The sequence below is a fragment of the Cygnus olor genome, chromosome 1, assembly GCF_009769625.2.
Source record: "Cygnus olor isolate bCygOlo1 chromosome 1, bCygOlo1.pri.v2, whole genome shotgun sequence".
NCBI classification, from domain to species: Eukaryota; Metazoa; Chordata; class Aves; order Anseriformes; family Anatidae; genus Cygnus; species Cygnus olor.
This window is the reverse complement of record NC_049169.1, coordinates 86,254,456-86,276,493: the sequence shown is the minus strand read 5'-3', so window position 1 is coordinate 86,276,493 and position 22,038 is coordinate 86,254,456. Positions and strand designations below refer to the sequence as shown.

The 22,038-nt window shown below is 47.0% G+C and overlaps 1 protein-coding gene across 5 annotated transcripts in view; it reads left to right on the top strand.

Annotated features, from left to right (window-relative positions):
- Positions 1 to 22,038, top strand: part of PTGFRN (prostaglandin F2 receptor inhibitor) — a 104,242-nt gene that overhangs the window by 20,311 nt on the left and 61,893 nt on the right. Inside the window, exons 4-5 of one of the 5 annotated variants that reach the window (XM_040567131.1) lie at positions 4,695 to 4,843; positions 5,909 to 6,941. In XM_040567131.1, coding sequence (XP_040423065.1) covers positions 6,875 to 6,941 — 67 coding nt within the window. In that variant the 5' untranslated portion in view covers positions 4,695 to 4,843; positions 5,909 to 6,874. Of the gene's footprint in view, positions 1 to 4,694; positions 4,844 to 5,870; positions 6,942 to 17,223; positions 17,420 to 22,038 lie in introns of those variants that run through there. The other 4 variants (XM_040567122.1, XM_040567139.1, XM_040567147.1 and 1 more) reach the window with 4 other exon arrangements.

Sequence of the window (22,038 nt, the reverse complement as noted above, 5' to 3'; positions counted from 1 at the left end):
TATTGCTTAATTATTATGCTCAATTACCGCGGCAGTGGGCAGCCTATGAAGATCTGCGATGGTGATGAGAATTCATTTATTCTGACCTCCAACTCTCAGCTACAAATAATTGCTTTACCCAGAGAAGGCCCGATGCAATGCAAAACAGCCCCCCTGCCCCTAGGATGCCGTAGCAGCCCTGAAGAGCCTCTGAGGCTGCGTGTTGCCCACTGGAGAGAGCCCCGGACTGACAGTCCTGGGGTGCTCTGGCTGCACTGTGTGCTGCAGGCAGGCTTTGTGTGGCCACAGAGAGACGGAGAGCTTGGTTTTGAGAGTGTGCTTTGGAAAGAGACATCTTTGGAGAACCATGCTGAAGGAAATTGCCACCGCGAGAGCTGTTTTATGGACAAATGTATTGCAGGAAACAGATGGGGGGATGTACACAACAGTACTGCAGAATTTTATTTCCCATGTCTGGATTGCTAGGTGTTTCACAGGGCCGTGAGCTCTTTACTGGACTACTCCTTTGTAGCTGTCTGAGCAGCATCCAAAAGCAATGGGCCTTCCCTCCCAGAGGGATGTCTGCAAATCCATCTCTGCAAATGAGCATTGAGGTTACTTGGGCTGCTCGTGAACCAGACAAGGCCAGTGTGTGTAGGCAGCCACAATGGTGCCTTGGTATTAAAATCAAAGGCAGCTTCCACTTGTTCTCACTCATGCAAATGGGGCACATCCCAGAGGCACAGGACAACGTGCTATGATGGTCTTCAGAGGGGTGAAACTTGGTGTCCAGGAAAGAAGTTTCCACACTGCCTCCTGCGTGTGCACTGAGGGTGCCCTCTGTGTTGGGGTGCAGTGGGGTGCCTGCGGGGAGATGCACCTCTGCGCCCTGCTGCCCTTAGTCAAAGTGGCAGAAGGACAGGATCTCTGTGCACCCTTTCAAGACGTAAGTACCTTTTTTTTAATTTTATTTTTTTGGCAAAGACTGTTTCCTGCCTTGTCCAAGCCCGTTAACGAGGTGCCTGTGACACCTGACAGGGCCTGCCTATGGAGGCGTGGAAGAAAACAGCAGAGGGAGGGGGAAGGCAAAACATTGTTTTGGAAGCACAAGAACTTCTGAAACATTAATCTGGTGGATAACTCCCTGCCAGCTGAATTTCACTAAACCACTGATCTGAATCATGTCACAGATGGTATCGTCTTCCAAAGTGTTAGCAAAACACAGGGCTCAACCTTCAGTGGCCGTGCATCGCTATTTCTGATCCAGCACAACAACATGCCTGGAAAAGACAGAGCTTGTAATAACTGCAGCTCAGGAAAAAAAAAAAAAAAAGAAAATAATAACAGTTTGAGATCTGAATAGCTGGCTTGCAGAAGGAGAATTGCCTATTTTGCTCAGTGCAGCAGTGAAGATGGGCTCATAGGAAAAAGAGCAGCACAAGCTCTGCTAGACTGTGAGATCCGCTTTGATGCCCTTTAATAAGTGTAAAATCCCAACTGGCATTTCTAAGTGGAAGGCAAAGGTGTTAGGCTTGGTAAAGTAGGACCAGTCATGACACAGGCAGAAAGAGGAGGAAGAGATTGCCTGTCAGCTGGGAGCCTCCGTTCCTGTTATTTCATGATTGCAGGAAGAATTTAGGTTTGAAATGTTGTTTTAAATATTAAAACCCGTGCTACCTGCAGCAGAGATGGATAAATGGTTGTGCTCCTGAGCATGTGATCTCTGATAACAGAAGCTACACCTGTGTTATCACAACCTAAGGTCTCTTTGGCACCTGAATTTCGGTGCACATCCTGGCCACATCCCACCTTCACAGTAAGAAGCGACCAGTGCTCCCCACCAGCCTACTCCTGCTTTCCACACAGGAGGGTAGCACCCAGGTGCTACGCTGATCTCCCTGGGCAGGCAGCCCCTCCGTGGCTCAAGGAGGGTATCCGAAGGGGTTGCCTCTTCCCACTGGGCATTGAGCTGCTGGGAGAAATGCAGGAGCTGTCCTGAGCACTCCGGCATTATAATGGTGCTACAGAAGGACCTAAGAGGAAATTAATAGGGCCAGAGTAACCGGATTTGAATAGCATGTAGTACAAAAGGCTGAGGAATCCGTCAGCCCGAGGCAAGATCTCTCACAGAAGATGTCAGCCCAGCCAGTTAAAGTCAGGCAGCCTCAGAAGAAACTGAGTATAATGGCAACCTGCATAATAGGCGCTGCTACCACCTATCACAGTAATGAGATTTCATAAAGAAAAGCCCATCTCAGTGGCTTCCAGGAGGATTTACTGCAGCAGACAGCTGGGCACATGGGCTGATTAAACACAGATGCAATTTTGAACAACTGCAACAGCCTATCACGTTTTACAGTACCCAGACAGTTCTAGCTAAAAGAGATGCAGCAGACACATTCAATCCTTTTTTAGCTCGTCTGAACGTATACACACTGTGAGAAAACTAACCACCAATACCCTGCGAGGAGGATGGTACAGCGCAGGACCCATTAGCAGGATGGTGGCACGTCCTCTTGTTTAAGAGGTGGGAGTTGCCGTGGTACCTTCTCCACCCTGGAGGAGGACCTGGAAGCAGGACTTGGTTGTGAGTCTGTCCACGCTTGTCTCGGCTGTGATGCTTCATGGCCAGCCAGGACCGCAGGCACAGCCCCATCCATCGCTCCCAGCAATAAATCGGTGAGGCTGTTACACCTTTTCTCCTGCCTCAAAGTGAGCTGTTGCCTGTCTCGGTTAAGGCACTGCCAGCAGGAGCCGTGACTATCTGCACTTGTGATTTTGATCTGCGATTGCCTGGTGACTTGTCCAAAGCAGTAAGAGCTATCAGGGAAAGAGATGGAGTGAAATGTTACTGGTACTGAGCTTGTAGACAGGATGTTACTCAGGCCTCGTTTTCCCCCAAGGAAAGGCTTTGTTTGACCTCAAGATGGGCTGGATCCCACTCCCCTTCCTCAAGGCCACACTGCAGCAAAGCAGTGGCTTCTAGCACCAAGCTTTGAAATGCTAAGTGAGCTCAAAGGATCTAAGGACACACTTCACAGACAGGGCTCATTCAGTGGTGAGATAATCTCGTGAAAGAAGGGGACAGTGCAATTAAGTGAAGGGATGCCGAAGGCAGGGAAGATTTGGGCTTCTTCCCTTATGAGTCTTTGTAATACTGGGGCTGAAGCAAAGTCACGATTCCTTAAATCACCTAACACCTGGAGGCCACTGGCAGGCTCACAGCACAAAGTGGATGCTTCTGTTACTGATGTTATTATCATCATCAGTCTTGCTAACCAAGCAATGATATAAAAACTCATTGTCCGAGGAATTGTGTCCACCCTCACTTTCTACGCAATATGGCTTTAATTATACTCAAAGGATCTAATGACAACTTAGGGACTAGTCAGTGCCTTTTGAGGTCAACAAAAAGATTCCCGTTGACTAGAGTTGGCATTGGCTGAGGACCATAAACTGCAGGAGGATGTTTGGATCGCTGTGAACCCACACCGGACTCTGTTGAGGGGTGGCTTTGCCTCCTGGGAAGCCGCTGGTGTCAGAGCCAGCAGAACTGAGCACCCATGGCTGCCAAAATCAGGAGCACAGATTTATCAAACCATCCCCTGATGTGGTGTTCATGTTCACTCCTGAGATGTAGAGGCGTTGTGTGCTGGTCTGTAGCAATCACCACTTACCCACACACCATCTCATTGCATCCCTGGACTGCTATTTTCCTAGCTGTAAGGTGGGACCAGATCATCAACTTATCACCAGCTAAGAATCTGACCTCTTTTATTTTTTTCCCTCTTGTTCTAGGAAAAAATGGCAGTCCACGCTAATTTTAAAACTGACGAAGCTATCAAATTAGATTCAGTTAGGCTCTTTCCACCCCTTGCACATGCCTGAAAAAAAAAGCTTCAGTTACTGGAGTTTAGCTGACAATGCTTTTGTGCAAGAAAGGAAAGGCTCCAGCAAGTTTCTCTGTAACTGAAGCCATATGGGATCGAGACTTGTTGGACCAATACTGAAACGTGTCTGTGTCACAGAGCAGTTTTGATTCCAAGACATACAATGGACTGTTTGCAAAGTCACGTTGCTGGTTAAAACTACATTTTTTAAAATCGACAAATAATTTAGGGACTCAGCTGCTTAGGAGGATATGGTCTAGCTGATTGCTTGGGAAAGTTTTAAAAAAAACCAAGCCAGCCTGAGGTTCTCTGTTGACTTGTTTTCATATTACATCTAACAACCACACTGTGGTAAATGTTTGCCAGTCTTTTAGGCAAGTTGCTTAAGGCATGTCAAGAGATAAGGAGAGTTAAAAATGATTTTAACCTCCTAATTTCCCATCCACCCTCCCCAACGCATGCATGATTGCTGCACCGAGAAGCAGGTGAGTTGCTAATGCAGATTAAGTTGTCCTTCGAGGAGCTACTGCAATTAATCACCCAGTAACTCCCAAACAAAGAAGTATTGTCGTGACACATCAGTGTTTCCAGATTTGGAAAGGACTTGATAAATGCTTAACTGAACTCACACAGCAAGCGAGCTGTGGCAGAGAGAAAAGCATGCCTCCTCCAGAGGAGGGCATGGATTCAAGGGGAACATAAATTCCCTGTACTGTCTGCTTGGTCAGTAACCTGCATGGTCAATAATAGCTTTTATTTTATGTTATTTTGGTTTGGCTTATTTTATTTATTTTTTTTTATTTTACTGTATTTTATTTTATATAGGTGTTTGGCAGAAAAGAAGCAGGTTGGAGGAAGTCAGAGGTGTTTCATCTTCTCAAAGCTTGCTGGTGACTGGAGGTTTCTTCACTTCCATGTATCATCTTCCACTGCTGCCCGTGACCACTTGAAGTCTCTCTCTATTACAATATGAGGTACTCCCCTTTTTTTTTGGTTCTTGTTCTCTGTGTCACATGGCTTTGTAATGCGAATGGAAGGTAGCATTTTGTGGTCCTCAAAGAGCTTTGGTAATTCTGGGTTAAGTGCAGCCTGGGGAACTGCATTTTACCACCGGCAGCGTTCATGTTATCAGTTATTGTACTACAAAAAGGCCTAAAAATCTCATTATGATCCCCTCTCCAAAGGGTGTAGTATCAAAACGCTTTAACGAGGCAGGTAAGAGGTTACCTGTGGTTATGGTGCCACGTGGCACTGTAAATTGAGGTAACCTGAGCCAGCGTGCACTGGAGAGAGGCAGGCACCGGTGGCAAATCACTCAGATCACAGCTCAGTGCCTCCAGCACAAAATCTGAGCCATGTAGAAAGGGAGTGGAAACACCACGAGTGACAAAAACAGGAATGACCTTGTAGAATTTGTTGCTAACCAAAGCAGGTGAAGTCATCTGCAGTTGTGTGGGAACCTGCCTGCTATGGGGCTGGGTATCAGCTTCCTGGTGTGCATTTTCCAACGTAATTTACCACTCAGGCAAAAAAAAAAAAAAAAAAAAAGGCAAACAAAAAAACCCCACCACACAACACAAAACCAAAACAGAAAAAATGAAGTGGAGAAAAACAAATGTTTTTTTGTGCAATGCCTCATAATAAGCTCTCTCTGTTGCGGCAGCAGCTGCAGTTTCTCCTCTCAGATTTCTCTTCTGTTATTACTGAGAAAGAATCAGCAGCTGCTTAGGAAGTAATCCAGAAAGATTCATTGAGAGGCTCCTGGTGGTTTTTCAGATACTGGTCGGACAGAAGTAACATCTTTGAGGAAGGGACGGGGTCTCCTGTGTTTCACCTGCTCCTCATAAATTAGTGGCTTGTGATAAGATGTTTGTCTACAAGGAAACAACAGGAGGAAGAATCGAGAAATAACAGGCCCAGGTGATGGGAGACAAGTGCATTTTTAATGTCACAGAGGTGGTGTGGGAATTGCTTAGGTTTCTTTAATGATCATTTTTGCAGCTCTTTAAAAGCTTGTGCTCAACCACGCTGCTTTCCAGCTGGCTGTATCTGGAGGGATCACCCAGGAGAGACAGGACATGGGCTCCTCAAGTAGTGTACCTTCAGGACACAACCACGGTGGGGTTGACTTGGTGCTGTCGTCATGCCCCGTGTTTCACAGCTGGGTTGTCATCAGGACAGACATGTCCACCCATGGCTGGAGGCCAAGGCCTGCCGGCTCTCCTCCTGCCTCGCTTCACAGCAGCCCTGCCTCTGAACTCCCCCCGACAACACCCCAAGCCCAGCTGGCTCCAGAAGTGGAGACACGGGGGCAAGGTGGAGCCTCCAAAGGTCTCAAGGCCGTGAATCTCACTTTACGAAGAATGAAATGCAAAAGTTTCCTTCTCCTTGGTCACTAGGAGGTAGGGGAAGAAAACAATTAACCCAAGCTAAAAGCAGTTGGGCCCGTGACGTCCAGTGCTCCCAAATGCTGTCCACTGAAGTACGCGAGCTCTCAGGAATGTGGAAGAGATAACTGGAGGCTAATAGAGCCAATTATTTTTATGGAAAAATCCCAGCTCTTTCTCTTTATTGGAGTAGGTTCACGATCATCTATATAAAAGAAAGCTGTGTTCTGAGGACGCACGCATTTGCATACGGATGGTGTTCTCTTGCAAATTATTTGAATAAAAATAAAAGAAAAATGAAAACAGGAGTTTTCACTCAAGGGAAAAGTTAATGAACTCACTTCTCTTTCTTTCACTCCCTGATTAAATATTATGTTACCATTTTATCTTTGTGCATGAAGAGTAAAGCCCTATTCTGTATTTTGCCAGCTTCATTCATGAAGCTTTGTATTATTTTTACTGTGCTAGAAAATTAAAAATGACTCCCTCCACATGAGAAGCAGAATGAAGAAGAGAAGAGCAGTAATTCCCAGCAGTGTGGAGGAAGGAGAAAGTGAAAGATGAGACATCTTCTTTTGTTTGTTTGAATAGGCATGAGATGTGCTCCAGCATGTGCTGATGGGAGTATTTCAAGAAGACCAGCTACAGAAGCTCAGCGAGAAATACAAAAAGCATTACCTGCTATGTAAGATACGTATGACTTTCCTTTCTGAAGAGTGGTTTTTTTTTTTTTTAAACACTCATTGTTTCTGAGAGCCCATGGGCTCAGCAGCAAATTGCAGTGATGTTTTAGGGTTGACTGCTTGCTCGTTCTGATTCAGACCCTGTGGATTTTCAGTTTTAGTAGCTGGAGTGGATTTCAGCAGATTTTCAGCTAGACGAGCTGAGCATCACTGGACTTGCCTTTCTGCAGTGGGCAGGCAGCTCAGCTGAGCCGGAGTTGCTCACGTGGTGCACCACATTCTTTTAGGTGGCAGGCTCTTTTTTAGCATTGGCAACACTTAGAGAAAGAAGTCCAGACTTGTATGCTGGAGGATGGCTCCAGAATTGGCTTGGTATTTTATTAACACATCAGAAGGCTATAGCCATGGATTCGTCGACCGCAGGACATAGGAAATTTGGAAGGAATGCCTTCTGAGGCGGCACCAGAAAACTAGCTCTGTATGAAAGAAACTTGATGGGGAAAACCTGTTACCTGCTCCATATGGCTGTTTTTCAAATATTTTTGAGAATGAGCATTGTTGCTTGCAATCTACGAGGGGGTGCAGGGTTTTATAGAGGCTTGATGCCTGAATAGCTTGCAGTCATGTACAGTCATGCAGCTGTTGAGATGTAAGAACGGGTAACAGGGGATCACAGAAGAGATGTCCACATGCAAACCTTGTAAAACACTTTCCTGGGGGAAAAATGTAAATTCTTAGTAAGGGTAAATGAAAAGCAAGTAAGCAAACATGCAAATGAGAGTGGGAAAATGAATTTTACTATTTGGAAGTGAACTCCTCCATCCAGGGATTTCATTTGTGCTACTCCTACTGGCCCATTTCAGTAGGAGCAAGTCTTCTAGCTGCCAATCAACCATTTTCTTTTTGATAATTATTCATATTGCTGTAGAAACGGAAATTATCTCTATTTTCTCACTTCCCAGTTGAAAACTGTAATTGCAGCTGCTCCCTCCCCCTTGTTTGGAAGTTTTACATGCAGAGAGTCATCAGCCAGGCTTGCCTTAAATCAAATCTTCCCATGCAGCCTGGATGCTAATCTAGCAAGCACAACAGCTGCCTATTCTCAGCAAGGAGAAAAGCAACACATTTCTTCAGCCACTGGCTAGGGAATTCCTGCTCAAAGAAGAGGGCTACGCCTTGTCTGGAGCCTTTATAAAGTTATACGAGGCAGTTTCCTGCAGGCTTTCACAGTTACTGCTAATCATCTCAAACTGAAATAGGGCTTCCAAAAACAGCATGTAAATCCCCGTAACACACCTTCAGTTTCTGTCTCCACGGCTACCCAGCTGCCCTGATCCTCTGTGACAGGCTCTGGAAACGCTGTGATGCTTCCTTTCACACTACTTTTCAAGCCCCTTCTACCCCCAAACCTCTCCACAGGCAGACGTCCTCCTAGCTCTTAGCTAGCATCACTCTCAGAAGACATCATCTCTGCCACATGGTGGGTGACGAGCTGATGGCCTGCCCTGCCTGGCTGTGCTCACTCATCTGCCCAAAGGCTGGGTCTGAAGGTCTCTTCAAAACTGTGTTAATAGTATTTATTCATGCTGCTTTTACTGAACCTTCTCATTCTGCTCTAAGACATGCAGCTTGTGAATAGCAGCTACTTCCCAGCCAGGGAAGCGGATTTTGGGGGACACGGTATATGCAGCCTTATTGAACATTTTCCAGTGACTTTATATGCAGACACTGCCTTCTCGCTGAGAGCCAAATTCTGCCCTCTTCTGAAGTCTCTTGGGTCTAAATTATTGAGATTTTTATATATTGCGATTTGAATCTCAATGTGTTTCCATGCTTGCTATCCCTGCGGTCACAGGGTAGGCAAGGAGACTTTGTGCTGCAGTTTACCTTGCGATAAGTGAGCTTTTTTGGTTGTCCTGGTGAACCATATGTTCCCTGTGTTGCCAAAGCAGGAGCACTTTCTGCAAGGGAGCATCCTCAAGGATGCAGGATTTGCAGAGGCACGGATGTATGGAGCAGCGTTCCAGCGGCATGCAGAATCCCCCAGCTGATGCTCATCTGAACATCTGCAGTGAGATGCATCTTCTCGGGGTAGCTGGCACCTGAGGTTCCTCCCCGAATATTACCCAAAACTCACAGAAGGAGTGCTGGATGAGCTAATGAACCTTTTGTGCTTGCAGATGCCCCCAAAGCGCTGCAGGGTCAAGAGCATGAAGCCACACTGGAATCAACAAGGCCTTATGCAGACACTCAAGAATAACAAGCCAGCCAGTGGATTTGCAGATGGACTATAACAGCTTGTTATCTGACGTCTCCTGGGCTCAAACACTGAGACATCTGCAGTTCTTGACCTGTTTTTTCCCACTGCTGGCTCAATACCTAGTTAGCTGGTCATCCAACGTGGAACCAAAACAGAAGGAAGAAGACAGCAAATTGCAGTAAGCAGGAGATGCTGGAATATTAAGATGCCAAAAGGACTGGAAATAAAATAAGAACACAGGTTGCTTTGCTCTCCTGTATCATTTGTGCATAAAGCTTTCAGAGTTGTTTTCTGGAATTCTGTTGAAAGCGGAAGTTTCAGATGCCAATTGTCACTGAACTTTTATGTTGGTTTTATTCTGCATGTATTTTGCATCTCTAATCTTTTCACTTGGCACTGAGTTAAAAATGAACCTGGAAAACACACATTAGGACCAGCTTTCCCCATTTTTTTATCTGAGAACACGAAGCTCTCTTCATATCATCTCCTCCCGTCCCACCAGAGGGTGGGAAGAGCCCCCAGAGCAGGCTGCTTGGTCATCCTGTGGGCCGTCTTCTGCTCCTTGGGGCACAGCAACCGTGCCAGCTAATAGCATGCCTCCTCCCTGCTTCCAGGCTCTCATTGCTACAGAGTGCGCCCAGATTGTCAGAAGGGGTCATGATCATCAGCCCCAGCCTAATCTTCTAATTAACTCCCGCTAATGTAAGTGTACTCGAGAAGATTCCTTTAGCCACTCTGCTCAAGAAATTAGAAGTCCTCTCTTGACGAGATAGCGCTTCTTCTTTCGTGGTTCAGTGTAGTGACAACGCTGTCTTGCTGCATGAGAAGGATTTGCCTCATCCTGTGGTGTTCATTTCTCATCTCTGGATTATAGATTATTTTAAATCAACTCAGGATAATAGGTGACAGCTCAGTGTATGTTATCTGCAGCATTTCAGCCTTGCATAGGCGGAGGCCTCCTGGCTTCTTGCTTCTGTAATTTCTGTGCCTCAGAAAAGTAAAGAAGTAAAGACTGAGGTATGCACCTTGCAGCGATATGCGAGGCTCTGTAACCTCCCTGAGAAACGTGCTTTCACTGCTTCTGATTTAACTCGACACAGCTTCATTGCATGGATGTCCTGCTCGTTGCAGTCAAGGTTAGAAAAGGATTTAAGCCTGTTTCTGATGTGGAAAGAGAGCAGTCCCGCAGGTAGTAACACAAAGAAGAGCTAAGCTCAGACTGACCCCAGGAAAAAAACAAAGCAAGCTCCCAAAATGGAGCATAACTGGACTGCATTGAGAGAGTGAATCTGGAGCAGGATGAGAATTGTACCTGCTTGCCTTACAAGCAGAGACTCTCCCCGCCTTCCCAACTTCAATTTTGCCTCGGAGGATCCATATAAAAACAAACAAATGCCAACAGAAATGCTTCTATTGTTTTCTTTCTCTGTTTGTAATGAAAGCTGTTCCTTTAAAACAGAGCAATATCCTCCCCTATGATTTTTGCAGTCACAACACAGAAATGGAGAAAACCTGAAAGCACAATTGACTCCTTTTGATTTTTCCTAGACATGCCAGTGGGAAAGAGAACAAAAATCACGCCGAGTAAATCTGGATTTTAAACTGCCACCAATGATCAACAGAAAACAAGCAAATGTTTATTCTGGGTTTATAGTTTGTGTTTAAGCTGATCAGCAGATCTTCAATTTGATGTTCAGTCATCATTACATAAAAATATGTGTCTTTTAGATCATTTCTTTATTAATTAATCACTTCTGCAGAGTTTAGACAGCAAGTTTTTGGGTGATAATCTAGTCACATACTGCCTTAGCATGCAGATTCTGTTCACAAATTCTTTGGTCGATGATGCTTGGTTTGGTACTAGAGATCAAATCCCCTTTGTACTGAACTTGACAAGAAAATGTCCAACAGTATGAGCAGGGTGTTGATTTTTTCTCTACTGTATGTGCCATGGCAGGAGCTGCCATAACATCTAATGCCAAATCTTTAACACCCATATACTGCTCTGAAAGTACAACTCCTCATATTGGGTACCGAGCAGTCACAATTCTGAGCAAAAAGCAAGGGAGGGACTGCAGCCCTGCTGCTGGAGATGTAAAAGAGAGGCATGAAGGAGGAAGATGTCTCACTTACTGCCTAGCAGGTTGGATTACTCTTCTGTGTGTGGTTTGCTCATGTGGCACCAGTGACATGGATGTGCAAGCTGCAGCCGCTCATAGGTCTCTGCAACCTGCCTGCTTCCTAGTTATCTTCCTCCTAGACCATCGTAAACATTTCTGCAGGCAAGCATCTAAGGTCATGCTGCTAAATCTGTATGCATGCACCGAAATATCATGATACATGGTTTTCTCCTCATGTGTTTAGTGCTGAAAAATTCCATCAAATTCAACAAGAGCTCAGCATGTAATATAAAGCAGCTGTTTATGAGTGCTCAAGTACAGAATTAAGAACCAAACGTCAGGCAGCCAGATTTGAAAAATGTAGTCAGTCTGTAACTGATGTGCTCTGCTGAAAGGAATCTAGTCTAAAAATGCTCATGAAGTGTGATAGTTTATGATGTAAAGGAACCTGTAGCTAGCAGTGTGTGCTTCCTACTTTTTCTGGGTTTCATTATGTCTTCCTGCCTCACAGAACAGCTGTAACATTAAACCCATTGAAATTTGTAAAGTGCTTAGAGATCTGCTGAAGGAAGGCAGGAGGGAAGTAAAAGGTACTCAATTTTCATTGCTATTTTATCAGGCAAGATAGTTTCCAGAATGTCTTCATAATAAATAAGAATAAATAGCTGCAAATGTAGAATCTACCCTGTGCTCACTAATAGGTGAATAAGGAGAATGCGAGTGCAGATTTGAAGATTTGAATTCGTATTTCAATACCTTCCTTGGGACCGTGGCTTGAAGCACCGTGGTGCACTTCACTAGTGCATGAATGCTATCCAGGTCTGCTAGCATTTGAATAACAGTGGCAAACAGTTTGTTTGACCATTTTCTCCTGTCAAGTTTCAACTAGATTTTCAAATAAATCATTCACCAATATTTTTTCCTCATGACTTGGTTACCTCAATAGCCAGCTGAACAATATTCATCAAATAAATTACCCACTTTTTTTTCCGTCAATCTGCAAATAATTTATTCACAAATACTTTTTACAGAAGGCAGCCAGCTCTAGCCAGGACAAATCAAGGTAATTTCCTGCCCTTTTGATCAAATGCCAGTAGGACTTTATCTTGGACAGCTCAATAGAGACAGGTTGTAATGCATAATACATAATGGGTAAGCTGAGTTTTTCAAAGTTCTTTGTGAGCTCTCTGCTGTTGCCCATATTTCTGTTCAGCTACCGAGAGAGGAATGACAGGGGGCATGTATTTTATATCCAGGTACATTTGGAAGCATTTCACCAAATTGACTGTACATCTTAGAGGCCGTCGGGCTCACACCAGCTACAGCTGCGCTGGGGCAGCCCCTTGGCTGGAACACGCCGACTGGTTAGTAGGGCAAGGTGAGATTTAACAGGAGCTGAGGATGAGTATTGTGCCCGCTCCAAAATCCAAAGCGAACCTCAAAGCAGAAGGAAATCGAGAGTTGTGGAGTTTGGCCAGCACACTGGGATAATGTCCCTAGCTCTTGAGAAAAGGATCTTTAACGAGTACCCATGGCACTAGACAGCACATCTAGGTGTAGGTGTCTGCAGGACAGCTTTGTGCTGTGGTTCCCTTTGCCCAGGGCAGTTTGGAAGCTGCTGACGGTCTCCTTCCTGCACTTAGTGCCTGCCCTGCTGCTGACGGAGCAGTTGAGCATGGCCTTACCTGTCTGCCTAGCCCTCTCTTTGTTGTGGAGAGCTTATGGCTGCCACACACCAGCAGCAAGGGCCCTCACTTACAGCAGGCAGCGGCACCAGATTTCTCCACTGCTTAGGGTTTGCAGCCAGCGATCTGCGCTGCATGGGAGCTGTGCTTCTGCAGCCCCTGCCCCTGAACTGGGTGCTGGGTCCTCTCCTGGCTGTGTCCTTCTGCTGTCGAAGATGCATGGGACTTCTGAATGCTGCACCCCATGTTCCCAGTGGGCACCCATCTCACCTTTGTCCTCTGCTGCTCAGGCAATAAGGTGGGGAGTGCAGCAGCTTGTTTGTCAAGAGGGAAACTGCAAAGCCTGGCAAGTATGCATTGGAGGAGTGGTGCAAGTAGGGAGGGTTTGCACGTGGCTTTCTTGAGGATCAGTGTGTGTTCACATTTATGCATGTGTGCATGCATATTGTTGAATATAACCCTTCAATGGCAATCCTTCTCTGAGAGACTGCTGGCTAATCTAGTTACCCGAAAATGAGAGATGCCTTCAGCCAATGCATTATGCAGCAATCTAGGTATGAAGAAATGTAGGCAAACATTTCTGCAGTGTCATCAATAAATGAAATAGATGTGGTATCTACGCAACAACAACAATGCTAAATGCTGAAAGTCAAACTGGATGCCTTCCTGAGAAATAAACAACTGACCACATATTTACCCTGCATGTCATAAATAAACATGGAGAAAGCACAAAAACAGAGGAAGATATTTGTCTCGACTTTATACTCAGAGAAAGCTTTTGACTTGGTCTGGCTCCTGTAGCTGAACTATACGAAATGGAATTGGCAAGGGGAAAAAATGACATAATCACATACATGTAACAATCCGTTGAAAGTAGGACACGCAACAAAAAAAGAAGAAAACAGGCTTTGAAGGAGAAGGTAGACTTACTCAGCGGTCAGCTTCAGCCCTGTTCTTTTTGACATCTACGCTGGTGACTTATCAGCCTCAGAGAAATGGTTCTCAAATCGAATGAGGGATCTCAAACATCTGCTTAAATTGTCACAACATTTCAAAACATTGTTTAGCACAGCCTGCTGCAAGGCCACGGAGTGAGAAAGGAAGAACATCGGTAATGAATGGCTGTCTTGGAAAACAGAGATGCAGAAAGAGACTTGAGGATTCAGCATGGGTGATGGACTCCACAAGCTTTTTGTGTAGGGTAGGCAGTTAATGGTCTAATTCTATTTTCATATATGTGGGAAGGGGAAAAATCAAATAATGATAAAGAAATGGTTTTTCCTCTGTGTGCAGCATGTGTACAGACCACAATGATATTGTATCCAGGGTGGGTGCCTGCATGTCAACAAGAACGTAGAAATGTGGGAGAATCCGAAAGATGCTGCAGGGGCTGGAAAGTGAATCCTATAATGCGAGGCGTCAGAGAAAACAATCCATTCTGTTTAGCAGAGAGCAGTGATAGGAGCACTGTGTATAGTTACTTATCCATGAAAATGGGCTGTGAGTGCAGGTTTGTAGACAAAAGCATAACAAGTTCTGATATTTCGAAGGCAAAGTCGGACAAATTCAACCTTGAAAGAAGCAATTTTCTAGCAGCAAGAGTAATGAGACATTGGAGTAAATTAGCGGATGGAACAAGGCACTCGCCATTCCTTGGAGCCTTTAAGACAAGATGTGTTTTCTTTCAAACAAAGCTGCCTTGATCCAGCTGCTGGGAAAAATTTCATGGCTTGTGTATACAGGTCAGATTAAGGGGTTACTGTGGCCCCTCCTATCTGGAAGTCTGACTGTGTATATGGGAAGGAAATTGGTTCCTACTAAATGTGAAGTAAAAGGGCGAGGTGCCACTTGTTGAGAATACCACATGCCACAACTCTAGGATCATAGGTGTTTATATTTTCTTTTCACCAGTACAATTCCAGTGCCAAGCCATAGTGAAGTAGACACCTGCACCTGGCAGCTACAGTAAATGCAATAGGGCCTTCCAAATTGGACAGTCAGAAGGCAAAGCTTTCCAATGACACACAGAAAATCCTCAAGACCACCTCTTGGAGAAAGCTACTGCTGCAACCACTCAGTAATTCAGGTCCTAGATTGCTGATCCTAACCCAGCAGCAGATCACAGGAAACATGAAGCACAGAGCAAACAGAGCGGGGCTCCTGCAGAGCCAGTGGATTGTCTACGCAGTGAACTTTGCATCCATGACTACATCCATATGTACCTGTTAGGATTGCTGCTGCGAGGCTTAAGGGGCACAAGGGGACATGTTTCCAGGACTAGAGTTTGATGAAGGATCAGTAGTTTAACCAGCACGGCAGAAGTACACTGGTAAGGGGGAGAGAGCTAATCAGTTTTCTGAATTTGACATTAAGAAATATGTTTTGGTTTACAGAAGAGATGCTTTTCAGTGAAGGAAAAGAATTTCAGAAAAAAATGTATTTGAATGCTGGCCAGAGGAGGAGGTAGAGCAGAATGATCACAAACAGGTGGCAAGAACAAACGGGCATAGGGGGTATTGTAAACCCAAAAAAGTCCTGTTTTGTTTGGGCAGCCCCTGCTCAGTCGTGTTTGTGGCTGCAGCCTCATTTGCAATTTGGAAGCCAGGATAACTTCAGTGTGGCTGGGACCAAGTGTCCCTCAGGCACCTCGCAGCTGCAGCTCTGCACAGGTACCTCACGTGTACCAGAGCTCAGGTAATTGCTGTTGGAACATAAAAGTTCTCACCAATTTTAGGAGGCTCCTGTCTCATTCCTATCAGGTAACACCCTGCCTCCTGTGAAGCATTACAGAATTAATGGCAAAGTCCAACCCCAAATCCCGTCTGGTAATCATTCCCAGGCGCGAACACAGCGCGCACTTCCTGCTGGTGGGAGCAAACAACCTCACCCAACCCAAGGCGTGCGGCAGACCGAGGTGTGCTGGGGACACCGGAATTAAGCCTACGCTGGCCACTTGCTGCCGGAGGAGCTGCTCGAAATCGTGCATGGGCTCTGGAGGCTCCCTGCTCAGCAAGTGTAACACGGGCCTGGCTCTGCTGAGGCACAGCAAACCAGGTGGCCTAAAGGGAGCCTGGGAAGCCAACAGCAGGACACACACAAGGAGGGCAACGATTTTGCAGCTAATAACCATCCTGGCTTGTTTCAGGAACAGTGTAACCAACAAGACCAGAGAGGTGATTGTCCCCCTGTATTCATCTCTGGTGAAGCCGCACCTCAAGTACTGTGCTCAGCTTTGGGCCCCTCACTACAAGAAGGACATCGAGGCCATTGAGCGTGTCCAGAGAAGGGCTACGAAGCTGGTGAAGGGTCTGAAACACAAGTCCTGTGAGGAGTGGCTGAGGGCACTGGGGTTGTTTGGTCTGGGGAAGAGGAGGCTCAGGGGAGACGTTGCTCTTAGCAAATACCTTCTTGCAGATAACTAGTGATAGGACTAGAGGGAATGGCCTCAAGTTGCACCAGGGGAGGTTCAGGTTGGAAGTTAGGAGACATTTCTTCTCAGGAAGAGCAGTCAGGCACTGGAACAGGTTGCCCAAGGAGGTGGTGGAGTCACCGTCCCTGGGGGTGTTCAAGGGAAGGTTGGACGTGGCGCTTAAGGACGTGGTTTAGTGGGTGATGTTGGTGGTCAGGGGATGGTTGGACCAGGTGACCTTGGAGGTCTTTTCCAACCTTAACGATCCTATGATTCTATAATATAGCAAGAAGATTGAAACTGCCCAAGTTTCTCAAGCAACCTCCTTTTGCTTTCACGGGCGAACAGGAAATCAAACTCCCCCCAACACACCAGCACAGGAAGGCAGGGGGGCTGCGGTGCTGTGGCACGGGCACCCCGGGGTGCCCACGGGCGGACAGGGGGTGCGTCCCCTGCCAAAAACTCGCGTGGTGCAAGCAGCGGGCACGGCTGGAGGCCGCGCCCGGGCACTGCCTGCGGGGGACGGGGCGGGCGGGCTCGGCGCCATGTCGGCCCGGCAAGGCCCAGCGGCCGCCCCCGCCCCTACCCCGGGGGCAGGGGGGCTCGGCGGCGGCTTTGCCGGGCCCCGCGTGCTCGGAGGCCGGGCGCCGTCGGTCGCGCCGGGCCGGGCCGGGCCGGGCCGGGCGGGAGGCTCCGGCTCCGCCCCGCTCGGGGCTCCGGGGGCCGGCCCCGCTCCGCCGCCCCCCCGCTACCTGCGGGCAGGGGCGGGCGCTGGGGAAAGTTTGTCTCCGTGGTTGGCTGCGCGGCGCGGCGCGGCCGGTTCGGGGCGGGCGGGAGGCTCCGTGCGCTCGGCAGGGCAGCGGGCGGCGAGCCGGGCGGCGGGGAGCGCGCTGCCGCCGGTCCCCGGGCCAGGGAGGCGAGCAGGACGCGTGCGGCATGGGGCAGCGCGGGGACAGGGCGCCCTGCCTCCCCCTCCTCCTCTTCCTCCTGCTGCTGCTGCTGCTCGGTGAGCGCGGGGGTGCGCGGCCGCAGGTAGCGGGGGAGGGCAGGGCCCGCGGACCCCCTGCGCCGGGTTTGTGCCCCAAACTTTGGGGCGGGGGCTCCCCGGGGACCCCCCGGGGCAGGGGGGCCGGGACCCGCTGGCACAGGTGCTGGGCGCTGGCTCCTTCCCGCGGGGGCCCTACACCGAGGGGTGGGCGATGGCTGGCTGGCTGGCTGGTCGGTATTATTATTATTTTTTAATCGTCGTTTTAACGTTTTGGGGTCCCAGCGGCGTTGCTGAAGCAGCGGCGAGTTGAGCCCGGGCACGGTCAGGGCGGGCAGGTGAGGTGGGAGCCAGCCTTCCCCGTTCTGGGGGCAAGGAGCAAGCCACTGAGCGGGGTGCCCCCAGCCCCGCCCGGCACCGCCTGCCTTCAAACAAAACGCTGTTTGCCGACTTGGTCTGTGCTTGTACTTTTGACATGGCAATGACTAATTCCTTGTTTGAACTCTGCCAGGGCGCCTTCCTCACGGCTTGGCTCTCCGGTTGTTCCTAGCCAGGTCTGCAGAGCGGGCAGCCACTGCTGGGAATTGGGCCTCCCAAAGCTGGGCTCGCACCCATCTCGGTCCTGAGGCAGTCAGGCTGGGCGATGCCTATGTAGAAGTCAAGAGATGCCCACTCTGCTTTCCCTGACTTGCAGCCGAGGCTGGCTGCCTCGTTTCTCTTGGAGCGTAGGCACTGTGCCAGCTGGGGAAACAGCGGAGAACCGGCGAGGACACCTTTAGCCTTTTTGGTTAGGAAACGGAGAGGGAATAGAATTTTTCAAGAGAGTGGTTTAGTAGGACAAGCAGAAAATCAGGAGTCTCAGATGAAGTGCTCAGGATCGCGCAGCAAAAAGTGAAAATTATTAAGGATGGTGTGCAACAGGGAAGTTTTTCTTTGTTTGTCCTCCTTAATTCCAGACAAAACAGTTGCAATAACTTAAAACGTGCATGCACAGATATTGGGACACCATTTGCGACATGGTTTGTCTGTATGTTCTGTCTTCTTTTTTTTTTTAATTACAGTCGTGCTGTTAAAATTGAAAGTGCTTTTGTGTGCAGGAAAAAAAACACCCTGAACTTTTCAGAATTACTTGTCTTGTGTGTTGTGGTGTGGCTATCTCCTGATACAATTTGTAGCTTCTCTGAGCTATTCCAAATGTTGCGAGAAAGCTGTGTGAGAGGTTGGGGAGGTGCTGCTCCTCTCACTCTGGATGAGAAAAGTGTGCTTCTGTGAATGTGTGTTTTCCAGGAGCTCCTTAGTAAAGGAGACGGGTCGTTGTTTCTTTCTTTTAACTAATGTGCCTCAAGTGTTGATGAATCTCCTTATAACCAAGGTGGAGGGAAGGAGTTGAAGCATAGAAAAGTTCATCCCTTGCGTGTACTTAGGCTTGATTGTTTTGTTCAGATCTTTACGGAATAACCCAGCAAATGGCTGAAGTATCTGGCCGTGACAAATAGGAATGTTTTCTCATCCTTTCTCCTGGATCCAGTACCGTTGTTGTTATCTGTTAGTGCCAGTGTTGGTAAGGAGATGGTGGATCCTGAATTAAAGGCTTGATCTAGTCTGTCTGCTTTCCTCTGGTGTGGTTAGATCACGAGGGAGTTTTGCTCTGCCATTGCCTCTTTTATGTGTGATTTCATTCTGCAGTCAGCCTGCCTAATCAACCTGTGAAATGCTCTGGAAACCAAAACATCCTTCCTAGGACAAGACTTAAAAAAACCCCAAACCCACAGGTATCTAGTGGTTACTAGGCCTCAGACTGTAGCATCTGAGAGTAAGCCTTGCAGCCTCTGGATTTTTTTTTCCTGTTGTTGTTTGAGATTTAAGGTAAGGATTTCAATGTAACTGATCAAAAGCGCATTTTTGTGTAAGTGCTGTGGGACTGGAGGAGAGCAGGAACTCGCTAGATCCCGAGGGAACACCGCTGATGATGGGTTTCCCAAGGGTGACCTTCTTCTTACTGTCACTTAGACCTGGGTGACACGCGCTGCCCACTGTGATAGCAGCCAGTGCCAGCGTGCCAGATCCCCAGAAGCCTTGTGTGCACATAAATATGTTATTTCCTACAACTTGCATCTGAAATTCTTTAGTGTTTGTTTTTCTTTTCCTCAGGAGCTACAACAGCAAGTCATTTGAATCAAGCTTTAGCTCAAGCTCTGTGTTAGAAAGCTTTTGGCAATTAGTATAAGTTATTGCGATCATGAACTTAAAGGAAAAGCACGCTTTAATCTTCTCCTGGGTTTGCACCTAAAGCGAAAGCATGAGAAAATGGGCGAGCCATAAGGTTTAGGGCGGGGAAGTGGTGCATGGACGAGCGCCCACGCACCTTTCAAGGTGTGTTGCAGGGAATTTGCTTCCTTTCCCCTGCTGGTGTCTGCTTGCCTGCTGGCGAGCTCAGCGCTGGTGGCCTTTGCTCTCCTTCTGCTGGAAGAAGGTGGACCTGTGCCCTCGCTGCTACTCGGAGGAGGAGCAGGCGGCGAGGCCTGCATATCTCTGCTGTAGCTTTAGAGGTGGTTAAAAAGGCTCCCAAAGGGGAACTACCAGCGAGCCCATCCTGATCTTAGCGCACTCTGAACGTTGGAGCTGGGTTGGTGGGGCACCGGAAGGCAGGTGTTGTTTCTGAGGAGGAAGCATTTCCCATGTGGTTTTGCCATGCTGATGTATTTTCTTAGAGTGTAGGCTGTGGGAGTACGTGGAAATCAGAGGAAAAGCAGTACAGCAAGTGTTTTTACCCTTGCACCCTGTGCTCTTTCAGGTTAGCAAATGATAGCTTAGTCACCTGTTTCTGGCTCTCATGCATCTTTCGAGGTCCAGAACTACTTTTCAGTAGCACAAGTGCTTTTTCTGAATTTTCTTCATCCCTGTTTTCCAGATTTCTCGATTGCTACGTTTCAACACTGCAACAGCTTGCGCTCTTTAGGTAGCCTCTGTTGTATTTGGCTCTAATCCCTGAATCGAGGTGTGAGCCTGCCTGAACAAGATTTGAACTAAGCAGTAGGGGTCGTTTAAAAATGCAGCCACATGCTTGATTAGAGGGGATTGTAGGTTTAAAAAAAAAAATATATATATATATATATAAATAAATAAATATATATATATATATATATACAAACAAACATTTGGGGACATCTGAGATTTCAGCTTTCATGTCTGATACACTGCTGGGTTTTGTGTGGTTTTGTGCAGTGGTGGTGTGTTGTTTTTTTTCCTAGTTGCCATAATCCTTTTCAAACACCTGCGAAACAGATCTGTGTGTCTTCTTAATGGAGAAATAGTTTCATATCTCAGTAAGATACTTCTAGAAAGTGAATGTTACAGTTGTCTGTTTTTTGATGCCTTTCGCTGATATATTTTTTGTGAAGTCCTGTGTGTTAGGAGGAAGACTAACAGACACGTTATCTGAAGGTGTGAAGTCTTCCTGATATGTATAGAAATCAATCACTGGAAAGTTAAATTTCAAAGTACTTGGGGAAAACATTACTAATATGATTTGGGTCAAACTAAGGGTTATGTCGGTGTCTGCCAAGGTCTCTGAGTTTTGAAGGAAGGATATTAGATGAAGTATGAAGTGAAGGTATCTGTTATAACATGAAAAAGGCATTTTTCTTTGCATTTTGCTTTTGACTTTTCCTGGAGATGTTACCTACAAGGCCTAGTGGTCCTGCTTTTTTAGAAGATCTGCAGTAGTGAATGATGAAGCCTGATGTGTAGACACCTATAAAGTAATGTTTGTTATGGATACGGATGTTTCACTCTCTGCCCAAGAATAATAACTCTGGCTGAGGGAGTTGGGGTTGGTCAGCCTGGAGAAGAGAAGGCTCCGGGGAGGCCTTACAGCGGCCTTCCAGTACCTAAAGGGGGTCTACAGGAAAGCTGGGGAGGGACTCCTCGTCAGGGAGTGTAGTGATAGGACAAGGGGGAATGGCTTTAATAAAAAAGAGTAGATTTAGATTAGATATTAGGAAGAAATTCTGCACTCAGATGGTGGTGATGCACTGGCACAGGCTGCCCAGAGAAGCTGTGGATGCCCCATCCCTGGAGGTGCTCAAGGCCAGGCTGGATGGGGCCTTGGGCAGCCTGGTCTGGTGGGAGGTGTCCCTGCCCATGGCGGGGGGAGTGGAATTAGATGGTCCTTAAGGTCCCTTCCAACCCAAACCATTCTGTGATTCTATGAGTAAGCCATTTCCTGCACGACGCTAGTTCCTAACCCGAAGAAGGTACCCCAAAACTGAATTAAAGAGGAAAGGGAGAGACTGTCACATAAGCAGGCTTGTCTGGATGTTGATATTTCTTGCCTTAAAGAAGGAATGAGCTTGTTTCAAGATACTGAGCTCTCCAGTTGTCCATTTTTTCGTAAGTTGATTGTTAAGAAAATCTCAAATTGTAGCTTTCTTCCAAAGCTTGAATACCTGCTGAGAAGTGCTCTAAAATAACGAGATGAATGTTTAAAACATCTGATGCATTAGGTTTTATAGAGGGCAAAGGTATAAAAATAGATAATCAGTTTCAGACAAAATTGTGTTTGAGATAGGATGATCTGAAAAATAGCTTTTCAGATGCCAAAAGCCTTGAATCTTATCTTTCTAGATCATCAGCATATC